This window comes from Pezoporus flaviventris, unplaced genomic scaffold (genome assembly GCF_033815535.1).
Source record: "Pezoporus flaviventris isolate CSIRO_AGI_PZ_B2104156 unplaced genomic scaffold, CSIRO_AGI_Pfla_v1 ptg000001l, whole genome shotgun sequence".
NCBI lineage: Eukaryota > Metazoa > Chordata > Aves > Psittaciformes > Psittacidae > Pezoporus > Pezoporus flaviventris.
The window spans coordinates 46,880,224-46,901,819 of NW_026892549.1; the positions used below are offsets into that span (position 1 = coordinate 46,880,224).

A 21,596-nucleotide genomic window follows, 5' to 3' on the forward strand; every position below is an offset into this window, starting at 1 on the left:
TGCTACACATGTATTTGATTTGAAAATACTTGGAATTTGTAGTGGTTAAGAATGTGGGGTCCATGTCAAAATACTATCGTCTCTCAGAGTAAATAATATTTTTATGATCAGGTAAGTTTCTAGTTTAGACAACTATTTTCTTACCTAATGACTGACATACATAAATATGAAACTTCTCACCTGCAGTAACAGCAGCTATTATGACAAGACCAGTGAAAACAGAAGTACAAGAATTACAGAAATAAATGGAGACAGAGTAAGTTTATTGGAAGTTTTTTAATCTGAAGTTTCACATATTAAGATTTGAAATATAGAGCTCTCTCTTCACAGCATAATGAGTAGAATCAACTTTTTTGTTAATACTTTAATGTGGTCAGTTAGAATTTTGTGTCAGTCTCAGGCTTGTATTTCAGTCATTTGGTCTTCAAGGCTTTGTAGTAAAGCTCCTGACAAAACAGCAGTATTCTCAAGGCTTGTTGCAGACTGGCTCAGCTATGGAAAACTTAATATGAAATGCTGTTTGTTGAAAATATAAAATACAGACATTTGATAGCTATTTATACTTTTTTTTTTCTTTTTTTTCCTACGGACATAACTTGTATCAGTAAAGTACTAGTGGCTTTGGGACCCAACTTGCTAAAACACAGCTTGAATTGCCTGGTACAATATAAGAGATGACAACTTACTGAATTGTTGGGAGAAAGACAGTTTTTCATCTGACTTAAAACAGGTAAGTTCACTAGGATCCTAAGGAGGTTTATTAGGTTTTTGTTATGGGTGAATCTATCCATGGGAATTTAAGCTCTTGCTTGCCAGCAGCAGTGCAGTGAAGCTTAATGCACGTTACCTGTTCTTTTAAGAAAACAGTACTAGGTTCTGGTAAGTCCTGGTGAACATGAATACAGTATAAATAAAAATATGTACAATAACTTCAGATTTTTTAATGTGGTTCTTCAAACTTAACCCGTACTGTTGTAACTTGAGACTTTTATTGCATAGTAAGAGATCCTCAGATGAACTGCTAAAATGACAACAATAAATGGAGATGCAAACCCACAAATTTGTATTAAGAATGTAGACAAATGCAAGAGTATGAGTCACATTTCCAAGTACCTTAACTTCTTTGGGAAACACACAGTATTAAAACTGCATGAAATATTATGCATAGCTAACTTTCGGCAAGTATGACAGCACAGCAAATGATAAAAATGCCTTTTGGATGTATGAAAAGAGAAACATATATCTCCATAAACAATTAATTTGTGCAGTTTCAAATTTAGACTTGGAAGTGGAAGATTTCTCCTCACTAAAATAATTCAGGTGATAATGAAAAGACAGATTGTTTCAGCAAGATCCCCATCAAAACCCAAGCCTGAATTCAGAAAGGCACATGGAGTGCAGCAATATGAGCTGAAAATACAGCACACAGTAAGATTACAGCAGGAACTCTCTTAAGAAATATTCTGAAAGGTAGATAAGCATTCAGCTATTCTCTACATACAGTTTTCCCTATGGTCAGAAAGGGAGGCACGCTGCATTTCATTATGCCAACAAAATAGTTAATGAAATAGGGCCACTTCAATGGCATTTTCAAGTATATCTCATATTACTGTATCTTAACCATACAAACTAAAGCAGCAAATAAAAATCACATTTTCCTTCTTTGAAGCACAGGAGAGGTATGATTGTTTGGTATTTATTTAGAATTCCCAGTCTGTATCATCTTGATTTGCAGTAATATGTCCAAGTTCAGTCCCAACTGTTGCTGAGGGCAGTGCCAAGAACTCTGATCTGTTATTTTGAATAGGAGGTGGTAATAGAGACAGTAGTGAATTCTGCGTTTGTTCTTTTATCTAGAAAGAAGAAAAGTTAAAACAAGGCTGCACATAAAAGTCGACATAACCTTGCATGTGGCTTCATTAAAAGCATGTCAAAATCGCAGGCATGTTCTTGCATGTTACAATACTGAAAATAATAGGATGACGGTTTTAGTTTTCTTCACTCTAGAGTAAGTTGAATTAGTCTTTGAAGACTAATTACAATAGCTATGGAGTTTTTCTGCTTTAAATCAAGAATATTAACCATTATTCTTATTAGTTAGACTGTCTTTAGTTAAAGCAACTTTATCAAAGGGGAAATGGATTACTTATGCTTGCCATACTCTACCAAATACCATTTTGTTTAAGAAAAAAAAAAGTAGTCTGAAACAGATATGCTGTTACAGGATGGTTTTTGGCTCCAGCTAACTTATTTTTTTTGTAATCCAACTCTTAATATTTTGTGGCTTATTTAGGCTATAGCTATGTCATTTAACAAAATATAGTAAACTCACCTGTCTGAAGAACGTATGCGAAAGCAAACTGCTTGCTGATGGCCTGGATCATAAAATGAACAATATAATTATGTTTTTGAAATTAAATTCTGCTTCTGGAAAATGGGCCAGTCTCACAGATCAATTTAAGCCCTGTGTATTTTCATCCACAGGACAAATGTGAAGCATGAGAAAAGCAGCACAGGATTCCAACATTCTATGCCTCAATTTGTAGTGAACACACTACTAAAGAAACTATTTCAAAAGGCTTTAATGCCTCATTCGAAAGAGACATAGTACTGAAAACATATACTTCAGATTTCTGTTTTCTTCTTGGATAAAGTACGTGCTTAAAAATTAATTCTACTTGTTACAGAGTACACTTATATTACAAGAACTTCAGGAGTCAAACAACTTTAAAAGCATGGTTCCTTTAACAGACAAGGTAATTCTTAAATTACAAAAGCAAAGGTAAGTGTAGTGTTTTGCATAGTACTTTCTGGTCTGAAATTCTGACTTGAATGGTATTCAACTAACTACTGTACCCTAACTGTGCTTAGTCTTAGATCGAAACTACAGAAAATTAGTTTTCACCAGAATGTTACCTTTTCTCAGGGTCCTGTTGCAAGCAGAGTTCCACCAAGTTGTGGAAAGCAGGTGAAAACGTTTTGGAAAAGTGAATTTGTAGTCTTTCACTGGTCATTGTGTGTGTCATGCTCTCACCAATTCCAGAATCAACACCTGACCGGGAATTCTTTATCCTGGATTCCCCACGAGGAAATGTATTTATATCCCAAGGAGAGTATGTGGGACCTTTCAGCTTTTGCAGCAGCATCTAGTAGAAAGGAATAGCAGTATAAGAGTTCAAAAGCTATCCCGACCTATTCAGGCTAAGATGTGAAACTCCAGTAATGGAAAAAATTATTTAGTCTAAAAAGCAGCATGTGTACTTGAAGTAACAAAAACCAGCCACCATTTCAGCAGGAATACTACTGGTTTCTCTGAGTAAGACAAAAAAAGTTCAGTGTTTTGAAGCAGAATTTAGCATCATACCTGAGTGCGAGGCATATCTTGAAATGGAACATGTCCATTGGCTAATTCACATGCTGTAATTCCTACACTGTAAATGTCAGACTTCATGTTATACCCAGATAAATCCTATGAGAGAAAGAGATCTCTACTTGATCACTAATGCCATTGAGCAGTGCTGACAAAAAGACAAGAGTTGCCTTGTTTCAAGGCAAGATTCTAATACCCTGTTATCTATATGGGATTATCTACAGGACGGATTGAAAAATGAAGTGCAATTTATACTAACCTGTCTCAGTAGTTCAGGACTCAGCCAAGGAAGCACAGATGTACTAAACTGGGGGAAATCATATACCACCTTTGACTTTTGTCCATTGTTGACTAAACTGTAGAGGTTGTTTAACCCAGAGAGAGAAACCAGCCCATCCCGTGAAATCAGAATGTGGCTAGCTTTAATATTCCTGTAACATAAAGTGGTAAATTTTAGTTATAGGAATTACTCAAAGCATTACTAGAGTAGAAAGACTTTCATATTTCATTAACTTATAATAAGATGTTAGTGTGCAGCTCTATTTAGCAGATTATGTTCCTAGAAGTTCTTCACTCAGTATGAGTTATCTTTTTAATACAGCCGCAAGAAAGAGCGGAGATTGGAGAGGTAAGAGGAGGGAGCAAAGGCAACCAGAAGAAAGGGCCCTCTTTCCCTGCAAAGGGTGTAAAGTAAGGAAACCCTTTCTACAACTCTGATTCTCTTCTGCTTCAAAGAGACAAAGCCAAACAGATGTATAATCCCTGTAGCAACTGGATTTAAATAATGTATGAATACTGTTCTTGCTAAGCTTCTACAAACTTGGTTCTGCTCTATTATTGAAAAAAGAAAACAGAAAAGGTTCTGCACTGTCTGACATAAGAAGGTAAATAGAAAAAGGAAGGAGACAACACTAGCTGAAAATGAGTTTTGAAGCAAATCTAAATTCTTAATAAACTCGATGCTGTAATCTGTTTCTTACCTATTGACATTCTCCTACCTGTGAATGTAGCCATTCTGGTGCATGTAATTTAATCCTCTGATTGCACCAAATAGAATGTTCCCTATCAAAGCTTCACTCATCCCTTCAGGAAAATAGGTCTTCAGCAGGTGTCTAGCTGAACCTGGAAGTGAAAAAAAACTAGCTAAACCTAACAAGTCTTGTTAAATTACTCCTTTGTGCTTGCTTCATTGTATACATTCATCAAGAGTGGCATTCTCATTGTTACTTTGACTGTGGGACATCAAGAACAGTTACATGCATCCATCAGGCAAAGATCAATTCCAGTCATCATCAAACCTGTATTCAATATAGACAAGTTTTCTGTTGGCAAAATCCAAAGTTGCATAAAGTTAAATAAGTTTCCCAGTTACCATTCCTCATGTGGTGGGTGTTAGGACTAAGTGCAATTTAATGCAGTTCGAATACCAGTCTTCACTGGGAAAGAAGATTTTATACAGAAGGCTTCTCTAAAAAGTGGTTTGGGAAAGCTTGTTTTTTCTACAAGACTGGAGATGCTTTAAGAAAAACCTGTCATGGACCATGTGGCCAAAATTGTATCCACCTTTTTTACTATTCCAAAATTGCAATTAACAGTTCTTACCATAGGCCATGAATGGGGAGATGACCCAAAGCCAACTACCAGCTGTAAACACTGTCCAAAGCGTCATTACATTGGGATGCTGGAAAAAGTGGGATAAAACCACTTCATTCTATGAAATTAAATGAAAGTGGATTTGTTAATCACAAGACAACAGTCTTAAGAGCATTAACTACATCAATAATCAGTAGAAAGAACTGTTCCCTGTGTGAATTTATACAAAGTTGCAGGTGATGTACATAGCCTGCAATAGAAAAGTAAGTAACTTGCCTGTAATTGCATTTGTCTGAAGTAAATCTAGTTTGCTCATAGTCCAAAGTTTTAGTGTAAATACAGAGTACAGAACATGTTTCAAAGAAAAGGTTGTACAATTACAGAAGTATTTCTAAAACATTTGTCAGCTGTTTTCTTCAGAAAGCAACTCTCAAATTTACACATGCCTTGTGTTTATATTCTACTCCTTTGGAGGAAAAACTTGACTGAAATAAGACAGCACAAACACAAAGGCTACATCTGTTTAGTAACCTCATATAAATTCATCACTGTCTTCACCAGACTTGTGCAGAAATGCTGTTGCTTTACCTGTAAGGCTTTCAAATGCTCTTCAGAGCAATTTTCTAGGTCTGTGATCCTTACAGCAACTTGCATGCCTGTAGGCGTATGCCGTGCAAGGTAGATTGAAGTTAAGTTGTTGAACCTCCTTCCTGAAACCAGAAGTGGCTACCTTAACACTGGAAAATATAATAATCCACCACAATTTCCTTCATATTTAGAGAAAATTTTATATTCCTAAAACTGCAATTGATAGCAGCATTGCCTTTTCTTTAAGAATGTTGAGAACTTAAGTAGTTGCAGCAGAATATATCCAGCAAAATTAAAGCATGGCTCTGCTATTCTTACAACTTAAAAGTGTTGAAACACTTTTCAGTATCAATTACACATCTAAATGAACAACACTTTTAGCATGCATATTCACATAAACATATGCATGCACAGTAGGATTGAGGGCAGCTGCCCTTAGGACAATCACCTCAGGTAGCCAAGTGACAAGACATGATGTTACTTAATGCTGTATTTATTGTCCACATAATACAGATTTAGAAAATTGACATGCACAAAAATCAAGAGAAAAAAAAAGGTAATTACTGATTTTTACTGATATCTTAAAATAGGGATCGCAAATATGAGAAATGTTCTGCACTTTTCTCAACTAAAGAGACATAAGAATAGTTCTAGTCAGCTGATAATACATTTTCCAACTTAGTATTTACTGCAGTTAGCAATAACCTATTGAGAGCATGCATCTGCAGGCACAAGAAATATTTTAAGGTATGCTTATTTTACCTATTTGCAGCTGGAGTTCATAGTGAGAGACATTAGAAGAGCAAAATACCATTTCATTCCTTCCTACAGATGGGGGAATCCAGGCTAGATCAGAATCAGCCTAAAAGTGAGAAAAAACAATTCTCAAAATGACTATGTAATTTTAAACATTTGCATGTTAATGTAGAAATATCAGTAATCAAAATGCTAAGATCAAGTCTTCAAGTTGCAACATTCAAGCTGTTGCTTCTACCATTACACTGAGACTCAGTTTTATGAACTACTTGTTTTGTGTGTGTGTTTGTTTTTAAACTGGTACAAGATTGAGAGTAACACTTTGTTACCTATAGTCTTCTTCCATAGTGAAAGTCTGGAAGTACTCTGGTTACTTTTGCTATTAACATTTTAAGAAGTACCTCTAATAAGATTATTTTTAATATGTACCAGCTTCATATTTAATTCTGCCAGTTAATGTTTCTATTTTTTCCTTACTAGGCATTCATGGATGCTGCTCTCAGATAGCTCTTCTGGTCTGATTGATTCAACTGGTGTACGTAGAATACAGGAGCAGTCCTTAAGAACAGAAATAAGTGAATGTTACTGGAGTTGCTGTAATTTATTAAACGCAGGCATGGGAAAACATCAAAAAGTAACCCTGTAAACAGGAGTTCAGAAAGATTTCTGCTACAAGTCAGTCAAGCAAAAGGTTAAAAACCAGCACAGAACACATACATGGCAGATCTAGGGAGGAGAGGTACTGAACAGTCTCCTTCAGCGAAAGTCAATACCACGATGTTTAAATACCTCAGCACTGTGGAAATCCCCTCAAGCAAGGCATTTCACCAGAAGTTTTTCACATTAAGGTAAGACTTGGTAACAAGGTACAAGAGCTAAAGGCTTTTAAATACAAACTTACCAAACAAGACATGGAACCGCTTTAGATCAGGGGAAAAGACATACACACCCATTTATCCTAGAAAAAATAAAGTAGCAATGTAAAATTGTATATAAACCTGTGATAAATGTCTCTAATCAGAACTGTGAGGCATTCCAGTTGGTTAACACACACACAAAAAAAAACAAAACTACAGCTCTGGGAAAGCCTGCTTCTGTCGAGCCTTTAAGCAGTATATAGATTTCAAACTCCATACTGAGGATATGCAGTATATATTCAAACTCAAGCTTTCCTTTTTTAATTATGGGTTCCTTTTTTTAATTATGGGTTTAGAGGTGTTATTACCACTTCTGAACAGACAATTTAATTGCAAGTTAACTGCATAAGTGCAAAAAGTAAAACTGAATGGAATAATGAATTGCTGTCAGTTTGTAGGAAAAGAAATAATTGTCTGTTGTTTTAAAGGAGCACAGTTCTGCTGGTGAGATCTCGGCCCAGCTCTGTGCAGCTGAACTAGCTCACAAAAGAAAAACCTACCCAGAAGCAACTGCACTTTACATTTCACAAGTGAGAGAGGAAATACTATTGTAAGGGACTTGAGTAAAAAGAAAAAAAGGGGGGGGGAAGAAAAAAAGGGGAGCTAACTCTGATAATTTTCACTCCACTTAGAATACAGAATCAGCATTCAAACACCCTTACGTACCAGAGTAGCCACTCTCAAAGTCCTCCATCAGACTTTATGTCTGATGCTTTGAAAGTCTGAACAGTAAGGAGAGAGAGATATGACTATGTCCAATAAGCATATCAAGTCTTCTGAAGCATAGAAAGGACTAGTTAATCTACTTTAGCTACAAGCAATTCTCCTTCCGTAATGGATCCTACCTGGTGGCTGATGGAAGTCATAAAGTTCCATGTTAATATGCAATTATTGCTTGAAAGTTAACTTTCAAAAGGTGAACTACTATATCAGAAACTGATAATTTTATCAAGGAGCTAAGCTTGATTATATCCCACATTTAGGTATGCTATGTAATCAAGGCAACACTTTTAAAAAGCTAACAAGCTCCCATCCACTGCCTCTCCCAATCCTTAATATTTTTACCCTGAAAGTCTGTTTGAAGAAATACTGTAATTTCTTATTAAAGATAACAAATGGAGACAAAAGGAGATCCTTAATAAGTACTGGGCACCTTCAGAGGATCAGGGCTTGACTTACCCAACTTCACTGAGGAAGTGTGGCAGAGTACAAGAAAAGAATAAATGCAGGTGCTTCAAGATACTGTCCAGCACTGTAATGGCTGCAGCATCCTTCTCCTACCTGGAAAGAGACACCTCATTCCATTATACAAGATAATTTATTCTGTTTCTTGGAATATGAAACCACAAAAGCTAAGGTGAAGAATAGTGGCATAATAGCTATATAAACTGAGTCAAATCCTAGTAGAATTTGTTTAAGGGGGTATCGCCAGCCAACAGAATCACCCATGTTCCACAATTGGGCAAGTAACATTACAAATGTAATATTTTTATTTTTTTATCTAGTTTTAACATTGCTTCCATTTTTAATGCTGTTTTGGATCATGTCCCTACATAAATCTTTTCCCCATTTCCACATTTTTCTTTCTGTACTGCAGGCTTTTGGCTTTGTTTTTTTTTTTGTCCTGCAGATAGTGACGGTATTGCACAGCTGAACTCGCACATTCATTCCAGCCTGGCCAAAGCTTCAAATGCAGTGAGCGATATAGGGGAAAAAGAAAACCCGAAAAACATGCCTTTGAGCCGGAGGAGTGCGAAGGCTCTGGAGCCCAAAGCCCACGTACCGCGAAAGCACGTTACTCCGGTTCTGCTGACGCCGGGCAGCTCGAGTCTACTTAAGTGTTTGGAGCAACGGAGACAGCTCTCGATCGTGTATCTCGAGTTAGATGATCCGTCCGTGGCAGAAGTAACGGAACGCGAGAGGCCGACTCCCCGCGGCTCTCTCAGCAAAGCGCTTCATTGCTCCGTTACACCCGCACTCCGCGGCGAATCCCCTCCTCCCTCGCCAGGCGCCCGTTTATCGTTGCCCCCGCCTCTCCGCTTCCTCCCGCGGCTGCCGGGACCGGGATCCGCCGCCACTCTCCTCAGCCGGCTCTCGGGCTCGGCGTGCTCCGCTTCCCCCTCCCCGGCCCGCCTGGCTTCCCCCGTCGCCGTGCTGAAGGCGCCGCTTGCCGGGAGCCCTGGCGTGCCCGGGAGGCCCTGCAGGGAGGCAGGGCCCGCTCCTACCCGCCACCACCTGAGGTTGGGGTCAGCGGCCGGCGGGCCCGCCGAGCCGATCCGCTAGCCCTGGAACCCCACCCCGCTTCCAGCCCCTGAGGAGCCGCGGGGCGTATCGCGGCCGCCCGCGCCAAGCGGCCCGGCGCATTGTGGGGCTCGTCGATTGCGCCGGCGGGAGGGGGGGCGGGCGGCCCCTCGGCGCCGCGCGGTGAGCTGGGGGCTGTAGTTCGGGAGCTGGAGCCGGGCGGAAGCCATCGGCGTCCTTCCTCAGTCGCTGATTTATTACATGCTGGGCTATCGCCCGTCGGCCTCGGGCAGCGGCGGGAAGGAGGAGCGCCGGAGGAAGCGCGGGGCGGGTAAGAGGTGCTTGGCGGGTAGCTCTGTAGCCCCAGGGATGAGGGAGTGTACTGCCGCCTCTCTACCACACGCGTTAACCCCTTCGGTGCTGCGTCCTTCAGCCGTTCTCCCTCGGGGCCGTTCCCCGCTGGGCCGCGGCACGTCCCACGCTCCCCTGGGGAAATCCTCGGTGCTGTGCCGGCATAAAGAATTCTTGTTCCGTTCGTGTGTTGCAGCTGACGGAGCTATTTTCACGGTGGTAAGGTAGACTGGTAGTACATTAAGCTTTATGCGCTCAATATGTGTGCTTAGATAGGAGTCAGATGCTGGGCTTTGGCTGCGCATGATGGCTGTGGCTGCAGGCGCGGTGGCGGCGTGACCTTCAGCGAGCTCCGGAGTTCCTTCCTGCCTTGGGAGTACCCATGGCCGTATGGGCTGTCCTTGCAGGATTCTGCCTCTTAGGAGGCAAAGCTTGATATTTTAGTTGTGGTCCTGCTTAAATATGGATTTGAGGGCAAGGAGATGTTGGCTTCTGTCAGCTGTTTAATCACATTGTTAGATTCGGATCAGCTGATTAAACTGTAGTAAGACTATCAGTAAATGTCTTCTATCCTGTCAACTGTCCTAGTGAAAAAGTCCTATGTCGTGTTGCGTCCTTGTTGTTTTTTGGTGGTGGTTTTTTTTTTTTTAATGCAATCTTCGGTTGTGAGCTGTTGCATATGTGTTTGGTTTTTGGCTGTTTCAGAGTTACTGTTGACTGATTGCAAGAGTCTGATGCAAATAGTAACTTTTCACACAACATGCTGTTTAGGTTTTCTTTCAGATACTTGTTACCTTTTAAAAGATGTATTTCTGAGTAAAAATAGACTTCTCTTAATTACATTTACACTGAACCTAAATTGGGGGGAAATCGAATACATGGAATTTGTGAGCTGTAGTGGTGGTGTCACCTATTAGAGTTTAGTAATCAGTGTATCAGGTTTCTATTATGAGTATCTGAAAATGTGGCTTAACGAGTAGAGTGTTGGAAAATCAAAGACTTTTCTGATCGTGGTTTGCCTCTAATAATGGGCTTGAATTAGTCTTGTGTAGTAGTAATCTTTCAGGAATGATAAATGTAATTCATTGATTATTTTTGCAAGAAGATACAAAAGTAGCATTTTCACAGAGTTGGTTACAAAAGAAATGACTGATCCTTTTATCTAGTTAGGTTGGTAGTGATACTCTGGTGACTGAGATCTGCGTGGTTTATTCTAGTAAGTACAGAATTGTAATTGAAGACTGAGCACTAGCTGGGGTGTATTTTAAGAAACTTAAACTACTTCCTTGGGTGAATTCAGCTATGCATCAACTGGAAGTATTAATGATTTCAGTTAGCTTAAATGTTATTTTAGTCCACTTCAAGTATATAGAGAACAAGCTTCAACTTCAGCTATATAAGGAACAAGCTTCAACTTTAAAAGAAGCTTCTAACAACCTTTATAATGAAATAATGGCACACCACTTGCCTCAAGAGTATATATTACTTTATTGTACACTCTAGCCAACAAATGCTCAGTTAATGACAGTTCTTTATTTTCTGAAAAAAACCCAAAAGATTGGTTCCCCTGTGATTGTAACATTACTATACGTATACATCATTTCTTGCAGGTTCTTTTTCTCCAGAAGAAAAAATTCTACCTGAAAGAAATCATGTATACCTGTAGCAATGTTATAAGGGTGAAATAGAATTAGGAATTAATAAAACTTGATACAGGTATTTCATGTATGTAGCCTTCATAGTTTCAAAGTTAGACTTCAATTAAGCATATGCTATTTTTACACTGTGTACTAAACATATTGTAAACAACCTCCAAGCATGTAGGCCTTAAAAAGTCTTAACCATCAAGCAGTGGTATTCAACAGTGTACATATATACATAAAGCATATATACATGTAGTTAACAGGTAGTTTTGCCATTTACGGAAAGTATGGGTTATTGCAGATGACCGACAAGGAGAAAAAGTGAGTCTGGCTTGGCATAACTCTGCATAAATAGGATGAAGGAATCTTTTTGGCCAGCTTTATGACCCCCTTGATATTCATCATCCTCTAAGAAGTGTTTGTGGCTTCATCTTTACACTAAACCATACCACCCAAGGCATCATCCAACCTGGTCTTGAACACTGCCAGGGATGGAGCATTCACAACCTCCCTGGGCAACCTATTCCAGTGCCTCACCACCCTAACAGGAAATAATTTCCTCCTTATATCCAATCTAAACTTCCCCTGTTTAAGTTTTAACCCGTTACCCCTTGTCCTATCAGTACAGTCCCTAATGAAGAGTCCCTCCCCAGCATCCCTATAGGCCCCCTTCAGATACTGGAAGGCTGCTATGAGGTCTCCATACAGCCTTCTCTTCTCCAGGCTGAACAGCCCCAACTTTCTCAGCCTGTCTTCATACTAGATGATCTTGAGGTCCTTTCCAACCCTAACTGTTCTATGATTCTATGATTTTTGTTTTGTTTTCTTACAGTTCCTTTCTTATATTTTTTATGTTTTCTTACAGTTTTCTTACAGTTCCTTTCTTCAATTGTGATTGAAGGTCTGTTGCAGGTTTGCTTATGATTATTACACTTGTTATTAGGATTGTCATGGCATACTCTTTTAAGTGATGCTTTTTTTTTTTTCCTTACATGAGAGAAACTCAAGCACTAAGTGGATTTCTGTAGGGATAGTAGTGGCTGAAAATAATAGGTCTGAAGCACACAGCAGGTGTTAATTGTGACAAAGTTTGTGTTCACATAGATTTGTTTTTTGGTATATAGTCCTTTGTCCTTCATCTCATACAATATAGTGTTGAAGGATTTGGCCTCTGCTTCTGAGCACTAGTCATAGGAATGTTTTGGCAGCAACTCAGCATGGTCAGGTTTGCTATGAGAATAGAACCGTTTTATTAACCTTGAAATGCAAAATATGTTTCTTGTTATTAGCTGGCTTGACATTATCCCAATTGTAATAAAAAAGTACTGTGTTAATGACTTGATACTTCTTTTTTTTTTTTCTTTAATTGCATATTTACATAGCAGTAAAATTTGGCATCCCAGGAAAATTGACTCATTCAGTTTCCTTTTGGAAAATGGATGGTGCCTTCTCTCTTAATCATAAGCTAGAATCTTCTTTGCTTTTGAAAATTTGTGTTGGCTGTGGCCTGGTCTCTTGCACCCTGTAATTGTACAGAGAAGCAAATCTAATGTAGTCTTTCCATGTACTTGTGAGAAGTCAACTCATGTGTTGCTGCTCTCAACAAATGGAAAACAGGAGAAATAACAGGATATTTATGTTTGAGTTTTGATGTCCTCAGTATAGATGCCAGTATTCTGGATATGTTTTTAACTTTTTATGCACAAAGAAGTTAATGCATACATTTGTTTGTCTACAGTTTCCAATTGTAAAAGCAACTCATTTCACCTTTCTGATAATTCAAATTTGAATTAGAGCTCTCTAGAGGTAGAATGTCTTCAGAACAGCAGTCTGAAATAAATAGGCACAACTTGAATTGTTCAAAGAGGTAGTTATAAAGATAAGGCAATAATTTTTAAGCTCTTATAGCCATTTCAGTTTCTCTAAGGCTTTACTCAATATTGCTTTTGCAAGTTAATCTTGGATGAGATCTTCTGAGTCACTGAAGGAGAAATTAATAAAATCTCCTGTCATGTGGTCAGGAGAACTTATTTTATCTCTTTGTTATTTTGGTTATGCTTTCATTTTTGTACAGTTTTTATCGGGAGTTTTGTCAGCTCTTGTTACACCATGGGTGAACAGTAAGAATATTGCTTGAGTCGTAAGTGATAGCCCTCCACACTTTAAAAAGTACTTCTTGGTGTGAAGAGGCTCCAGCATTGCCTTTCTTTTTGAGTTTCTCTTTCATTTTCCATGCACTGATGATCTAGCAAAATTCAGAGCAGCTTGGATTCCATGGGGCAAATGCAAAAGGCCAGGGACTAATTCTCACTTCTACAAGGATCTTTTTCTTGAGAGAGCTATAAGTACTCCTGGTTTTAGCTTACTGTTTCAAGCCACATGATAATTGAAATGTTGTTGTGGTTTAAGCCCAGCCAGCAACTAAGTACCACGTGCTGCTCACTCACCCCCAAACACATTCCAAGTGGGATGGGGAGGAGAGTTAGAAAAAGTGTAAATGCCCATGGGTTGAGATAAGAATTATATTATTATAAGAATAATTTAATAAATAAAACCAATAATAATAATAATAGGAAATAAAGAGAGAGCAGGAGAGAAGAAGGAATGAACTCTGCCCACCCCAAGGGAAAAAAAAACTCACAACACAACCCCAAGTGATGCACAGTACAATTGCTCACCACCTCCTGTGATGCCCAGCCAGTGCTCAGTAGCAACCAGGCCTCCCCCAGCCAACTCCCCCTAGTTTATATACCAAGCAATATACTGAGCATGGTTTCTATGGTATGGAATATTCCTCTGGCTATTTCAGTTATGGCTGTGCTCTCTCTTAGCTTCTTGTGCCCCTCCTCATTGACAGAGCATGGAAGACTGAAAAGTCCTTGATCCTTGATAAGCACTGGTTAACAACTAAAACGTTGGTGTGTTATCGGCATTGTTCTCATACTAAAGCCAAAACACAGCACCGCACCAGCTACTAGGAAGAAAATTATTTCATCTGAAACCAGGACAAATGTGAAACACACATCATGGAATAAAATTTAATTTAGAGAGCACGGAAATATGCAGATCGAGATAGGTAAAATGTTGTTTGATACTTCCATTTCTCTTGAGCTTTCCCTGAAGAAAGCCACCTGAGAGCACCACTCCTGCATATAGGCCCTTCTCCAGTATTTGAATTCCCCTTGTTTTTAGTATGTTCAATTAATCTGTAAAAGATTCAAACATCAATGGGAAATTGGCATGTGAGGGAGTAGGGGGACAAAACTGCTAAGTACATCTGTGTGAATATAGTAAATTGACAGTTGACATCTTTATAAATCAAGTTTAAAAATAATACCTTAGGAAGTTTTGTGGTTTCTGTTTTGTGTGTGTCTTTCTGCATGATTTAATAGTTTTAATTTCTAGACTATTTTTTTATAGCACGGTCATGTATTTTAAAGCCATGTTGTAAATTTTATGGGTTTTATCCAAATGTATTTAATTATAGTTGTAACTTGTGGGAGAAATCTGCACGTAGGAAATGGTTTTATAGCTGCAGAATAAAAGGGTCATGGAGTCACTTTCAGGGTGGTACTGCACATTGCATTAGCTGACTGAATTTACAGAGAAGTAGTTGCCCCACAGCATACTAAACTAAACTGTGAGAAGCATTGGAAATGTGAGCATTAACTTTTATGGTGTTTGCTTATCTTCCAAGTTTCTCCAAGGTTTTACAAATGAGGTTGCCCTTTCAGTTCAATAGCTATGTGTTGGCCTGATGCTCTAGAAAACTTTGAGCCGAATTATTTTATCTTTTTCCTTTTTTTTTTCCCCTCTGGCTGAACTGTGATTGACCCACAATAAATACTGTTTCTGCTTTGCAGTACTGAGAAGAGAGATTAAATCCAATCCTGAGAAGATGTAACATGCATTTTTACATTATTAAAACTCAAACAAAAAAGATTCAGAGTTGTGAAGAAACTGTCCTATGCTGCTGAATTTTGTCTTGCTATACAGTAACTCTTTTTATTACATGATAACGTCATCTTGGTTGTGTGGATCTACAGCAGTCTTCATAAGCATATTCTGCTGTATTGAGTTGGTTTAGAAGGGTGTGGGTGCAGTTAATGCTTTTCAGTAATCCATTTAAAAAACAGCCTCTCAAAAAATCACAAACTAATGTTGGAAGCAGCTGTGCTTTCAGACAGCAGATGTTTCTGAAATCTCAGTCTTACTGGTTTTAATAATTTACATATGGATAATAATTAAAACTGGTAAATAAATTATAATAAATATAAAGAAATAAATGATGAAACAAGAAAATAAAGCTCACAAGTATGAGCTGATCTTAATAAAGTTCTTTTTTGGTCTCTGGCCAAAGTCTTCAAGCGGATAAACTGACAGGCTGTAGGCTTTCTTTAAAAAGCTCCTGCACTGTCTATTTTAAAATTGTCAAATGAGGGGTTGCCACAGACAGGGAGATGAACCTCTGATTGTTGTGCTTGGTGATGGGAGATCTTGAGCAAATTTGAAATTGATGTAAGATTTCAAGATAATTTTATATTTACTGTATATAGGAAGAGGGAAAATGAGACTTCAGTTCTCTTCCATTTTATTTTTTTTGGTCATCCAGGACTACTGTGGTATTTTACATGGGAGGTGATTGACCAGTCTTGACAAGGGAACAGCAGAATTATTACTTTATTAAACTGTTCTAATAGGTTATCTCAGTTAGTCATGGCAGATTCATTTCTGGCTTAAATGAGACCCTGCTGAACAGAAAACACAAATTTTGTCATGATCAACAAAGTAAATGTCTGATAGATCCAATTTCTAATTAACGGACTTCTAAAGGGGAAGAGATAAAAGCAAACAGTACTATAAAACGTTTAGGTTTTAAGGTTTTTTTTTTAACAATCAAAATGCTAGGAATGATGGGTTTGAAATCCTGCCTTTAGAATCCATTGCTTTAAATAAATGTAGTAGCCTGAAGAAAAATTCTGTTTAGATGAAGCTGCTGTCCTTTAGAGTAAAAGGGAAATGTCTCATTTCAGTGAATGAGCCTGTCATGCACTATTACATGGAAGAGGAGGAATAGGTAATTGACAAAGTGCGTGCGTGCTGAAGGTGACATGCTATGTCTGCAGGGAAAAGTCTGCAGTATTTTTAACGCTACGTTTTACATGTAATGTGTAAACTGGAAATTAATGTTCTTAGGGTGATAGTACAGGGAGGAAATTCAGACTGAGACATTAATTTACCTATCTCCTTTGAAAGAGCACTATCTGTTAAAGTTTGGCATTCTCTTTGTTTCATTTCTAGATGATGGCTGAGCTGAGAAGTTTGTGAAGCTTACATGAAATATACTATAGATACTTCTGATCAGTGGTAGCCAAGATGAAATAAGCATGTTCTTAAATAGCAATCGATCCGGAGTCCAGTCTACAGAAGTGAGCTGATGTCGAATTTAAGTGTCTCAGTGGCTTGATGGCTCTCATTTACTCTGTATTTAGACCAAAGCCATCTTTCTACCAAAGCAATAAAGGGACAGCGCACAATCTGACTATAGAATGCTATTTCCAAAGAAGTGAACTGTGAAGAAAGGACTCATGAATTTTGATCACAGGGGCTTGGAGAGCATCTCTGGTAAGTTGAAGAATTACTGTTACAAAGCATGAATATATCTAACATGTTACAGAACACCAACCTGAAAACAATCTTAAGTTTCACATTCTTTGTATTGCTTCTGTGATATAGCAAATGAACAAAAATGGTGAGTCCTTTACTAGCTTGTAAAATCAGCTTCCACTGTAAAATGTTGTTTGTAAAAATTCTCAGTGTCAGTAATCAACATTGGCATTTTTCCATTGAAAGTTACTGAAGATAGTGTTCATCTTTAGTGGAAATGTTGGAAAGAAAGTCATTGTATACCTTCAATATGCAGTATTTTAGCAACTTAGAATTAATGTTTCTTTGTGTTTTGTTTTGTTGGGGTTTTCCCCCAGTAATTGTGAAGGGATTAAGGGGGGAGCTTGACACAGGAAGTGGTAAACTTCCTTTCCTGGATTTTAAGTATCATGTTTCTTGGAGCATGACTCTGTATCATAATAATGGATTTTTATATTTGTTCCCTGATTTCAAGGCATTATTCTGTTCATTTTTGTAGTTACTTTAAGATTATTTACACCTGTGTTCCTCGCCAAACAAAAAGATAAGCAGAAGAACAAGAAAACTGAATTTCCTTCAGAAAAGGGAAGTGTAACTATGCCAAAGCCAATGAAACCGTACAAAGTCAGTAGTGGTAGAATGTAGTTCTGTAGTTTAGCTCAATGAAGAGGAAAGGCTAGAAATGGAAACTTATTCCATACATCCTATTAAAGAAGTCAGAGGGGATCATGGCTAAACCAGCTTTCCAGGAAGTTGTGGAATCAGTTGGGAATGAGGAACTTGCAAATATTACAATGTAAATCAAATGCTGATTTGGTAAGTATTCTGGTAGCTTGTTCCAGTATAGAATAATTATTTTCAAATTTACTGAAGGTTTAGAAACTATTTTACTGTATACAGAATGTATACAACTATAGCAATAGGAAATATATGTCATTTTTAATAGAAATGTACTATTATTGGAATTTATGCACTTTCAGATGTCTGCTCCAGTGAGGATCTTCCTGAGGTAGAGTTGGTGAGCATGCTAGAAGAACAGTTGCCAGATTACAAGTTAAGAGTGGACTCTCTCTATCTGTATGAAAATCAAGACTGGATTCAGTCCCCTGCCTGCTGCAGCCATCTTTCTGAAATCTCTTCTCCAGTTCGTGATGAGGAGCCCTTCCATTACATGAGTGAGTATATCTGGGCCTAGGCTATATTTTTTTCCAACTATTGAAGAAAAAACCCTATATATGAAATAATTTTTTTTAATATTATAGTGGTCAAATCTGGAAGGCTTTAGACAGGTGGAAGAAAAAGCTGAGTTCAGGGGAAGTGCTTGTAGTTCAGCAGTGCAATTCTAAAGGCTGACCTAGCATGTCCTACAAACTGCCTGATCATTAGATTTCACACAGAAATAAGAGTGGAAACATGTGACACTGAAAAAGGGGCAGGAACCTAGAACTGCAATAGATTAGATGCATTACAAAGAAATATGCAGTATGGAGCTCTGTTTTCAGGAACATTAGTGAGGCTGTGGTACTTTTGATTATGTTTGCCCTGAATGTTTTTGGTCAGTGTTGCTTTTGAAATGCCTTTAATGGTTTCTGCTGGAGACAGAAATGCTGTGAATGCCAGATCGGTGGGTACTAGATCAGTGTTGATCACTGCCTTCCAGTTTTGGAAATACTTAACTTATCCGTAAACCTAGCAGATCATAAGGAAGAAAACAGGCAGATTCCACTTGCCTCAAGAAACCTTTAATTTATTAAAAATCAAATGTATAGAAAGCTACCAAAAGAACTGAAAACTTACTTGTGTGTAGTTTCAAGTGTTTTCCTGTGGAAAGAGATGAATGCATTACAGTCACTTTAGAGAAATGGGGAAGTCCTGTTTCCACCATGTATTAGAACTGTTAGAACAAACTACTTGGGAGAGTCAACTTTGTATTTATATACAATCTTGGTATTTGTGAACAACTGTACTGGTTATATCTTCCTTGTACATTCCACCTCTGAAAAGTGTTTGTTGTCAGTTGTGCTTTAAGCCTCTACCCAGGGTATATAGCAAGTGAGTGGTAAAATACTACCTCCTAAGAATGCAGTATTTGACAATTTAAAGCAGACTTGTTACCAGTTGAACTTGCAGGCTTGAAACTCTTTTTTTTTTTTTTTTAACTGTGGAAAGTGCTTGGAAGGCTGCTTAATGGTTATTATTCAGTCTGATAATAATACTGAAAGCATAAATGATTCTTTTAGTTGCTCACTGGAAGCAGTTGCTTAGGCAGTGGTGTGTGTACTTGCATCTAAGTTTTAATTATAAAGAGGTGGGATCTGATTCTGCCAGTGCTGGAAGGAACTTTACATCAAATGTGGTTCTGCTGAAGCTCTCTCTCTGGTCAACACCTGCCATTCAAGCATGATGAAGCACAGAGCTCTGAGAGAGGGACTTTTCAGGCAGTGTGGGCCTGCATTTCCAAATGCAGTGGAAGGGTTTTATCAACAATATTTTGATGAAAGCAGTCATGTATTATTTGGCAGTCAAGGTACTACAAAAAGTGGTGTCTTTCTCTTTCACCTAGTAAGAAGTTCTTTTTAACTATAGAAAATGTCCTGTGGAAATAGTAAACTATTAGTGAGAGTTTTTTGACCAGTTGCCATAAATGCTTTCTTGACATTATCATAAATGAGCTGTCACAATAATGGCAATTAAGTTAAAAGATAACTGTTAGGCACTATATACAGAACACTGTCATAACTGCTGAGTCATATAAACTCAAGATAAATATGGCTTATGTGTCTCCTAGAAATTGTCCAAAGAGAATAAATGTAGTAATCATCATATTAGCTTACAGGGAGATATTGGGAAGATCCCAGACAAATACAGATATGAATCAAGATGTAGTTATAATCATTGATGAATAGCTTGTTAGGTGAAATGTTAGGAAATAAATGTGAGAATCATACTCTTGAAGCATAATTTGGGGGTTTTACGTATATCTCTGCCCCTCACCATATTGGTATGGAAACATTTTTATAACTTTCCTAGAGATTGTTAAATTCATGGTTTGAGGGAGTTTGTAGCTGACATCCAAGAGAAAAATACAAACCACCAACAACAACACAAGAGTTACTGTACTTGAGCTCCTCCTCTTTTTATGACTCCTGCTGCCTATTAGAAGGTTTATCCAATGACCAGTTGAGTTACCATTGACAGTGTTTTCAGTGAGGTGGAAGAATATATTCTACTTCAACTGTGATAGCGTAAGAAGCCCTGAATTACAAAGCATCTGTCTTTAGAACTACTGTGTGTGTGAATAAAGGGACATGGCACAACAGAATAAGAATATTAAGCAAAATGAAGAGTTGCTCGCAGCTTTCACTTGGCAAGGTGAGTGAAGAGAGATTGCATGTGTGCGTGTTCACAAGAGAGAATTAAACTATGTATAATTTTGATCCTGTACTGTGCGAAAATAACAAAGGTTGTGTATATATAGAGCTAAGTTTTGAAGCTCTTAGTTCTGTGATTTCATTTATCAGAGTAAATATATTTGCTTTCAATTTTAGGAACCTACCTACCTGAGTAACCTTGTGGGTAAATCTGTATTAAGGTGACTTAGCACTGGATAGATACTTTTAACTTGAAATCGTTTAGTAGGAACAGTTACTGTAGGAGAACTGGCTATAATATTCTGCCTGTAATGGCTGAAACTTATGTATTTGCAGTGAGTTTTCCTAATAGTAGTAAGCCAGATGAGTTTGGAGTCCCCTCTCAGCAACCAGTATCAGCAACCAAGCGATACAGTAAAAGTGACTTCCCAAATGCACATTATTCTACTGATAGATGAGTACTTTAAATTTTGTGAAGAGTTTCTATTTTTGCCCTGCTTAGAAATACAACTAGTAAATGACCCTGCTGTAAGTTCACAGCTCCTGAATAGTTGAAAAGCATGTGTTGGGTTTTTAGGTCTACTGATCTGATTGACAGAAAGTGTTTGTTTTGTTAGTATGATTTTTTTGTGTGTGTTAAAACCTTAGTGAAAGAATTAAGTAAACCTTTTTCTCCTACATTGTTCTTTCTGTTCTACTGTCTTTTAAGACTGCAAGACAATTTCTTTGTATGCTGAAACACAACTTGGCTTTGTTCCTAGCATAGCCCCTTAGTGTTATGTTTTAAAAGGTTAATTATGGGCATTATGTATATAAAGGACATACATAGCTCATAACATCTGTAAATAAATTTAGTGTTCATTTCAGCTTGGTACTTCACTATCTTGTAACTAAACATGCAGTTCTCAACAAGAACAAACAAAAGCTGTGAGCCAGTAGTACTGTATATTCAGAGTATGAATCAGATTTAAACAAGGTAGAAGAGTCAAGAAATCTTCAGAAATAGGTTTAGACCAAATCCATAGTAATCTTGTTTTGCAGTGCAGTGATGATGGAATTAGTTTCAAATCAGGTTAACTTAGACCTTCAGTTGAAGCAGATACTCTGTATTTGTTAAACT

At 37.9% G+C, this 21,596-nt stretch overlaps 2 protein-coding genes and 1 long non-coding RNA gene across 6 annotated transcripts in view; 2 read left to right on the forward strand and 1 right to left on the reverse strand.

Moving 5' to 3' along the window:
- Nucleotides 1-257: 257 nt before the first annotated feature.
- On the reverse strand, nt 258-9,579 carry STRADB (STE20 related adaptor beta). 3 transcript variants are annotated; one of them, XM_061456182.1, is made up of 13 exons: nt 9,450-9,579; nt 8,404-8,505; nt 7,209-7,265; nt 6,785-6,865; nt 6,314-6,413; nt 5,552-5,673; nt 4,973-5,081; nt 4,369-4,492; nt 3,630-3,801; nt 3,365-3,469; nt 2,917-3,146; nt 2,333-2,375; nt 258-1,853 (listed from the first exon to the last, which is right to left on the reverse strand). In XM_061456182.1, exons 3-13 carry the CDS (start codon nt 7,218-7,220, stop codon nt 1,701-1,703), a joined length of 1,251 nt encoding a protein of 416 aa, XP_061312166.1. In that variant the 5' UTR covers nt 7,221-7,265; nt 8,404-8,505; nt 9,450-9,579; the 3' UTR covers nt 258-1,700. The 3 variants fall into 3 exon arrangements, with proteins under 3 accessions (XP_061312166.1, XP_061312176.1, XP_061312185.1); XM_061456192.1 differs by lacking the exon at nt 8,404-8,505 and having other exon boundaries at nt 9,450-9,523; XM_061456201.1 differs by lacking the exon at nt 9,450-9,579 and having other exon boundaries at nt 4,973-5,051; nt 8,404-9,420.
- LOC133270710 (uncharacterized) lies at nt 2,530-6,924 on the forward strand. Its single transcript, XR_009743877.1, has 3 exons — nt 2,530-2,653; nt 3,972-4,060; nt 6,788-6,924. It is a non-coding gene; the product is annotated as an uncharacterized LOC133270710 (long non-coding RNA).
- An 89-nt stretch (nt 9,580-9,668) lies between the features above and the next one.
- The window catches only part of TRAK2 (trafficking kinesin protein 2), a 28,466-nt gene continuing 16,538 nt past the window's right edge, over nt 9,669-21,596 (forward strand). The window contains exons 1-3 of one of the 2 annotated variants that reach the window (XM_061456169.1): nt 9,669-9,796; nt 16,761-17,084; nt 18,086-18,280. In XM_061456169.1, the coding sequence (XP_061312153.1) occupies nt 17,048-17,084; nt 18,086-18,280 (232 nt within the window). In that variant the 5' untranslated portion in view covers nt 9,669-9,796; nt 16,761-17,047. The remainder of the gene's footprint in view (nt 9,797-16,760; nt 17,085-18,085; nt 18,281-21,596) is intronic. The other variant, XM_061456159.1, reaches the window with a different exon arrangement.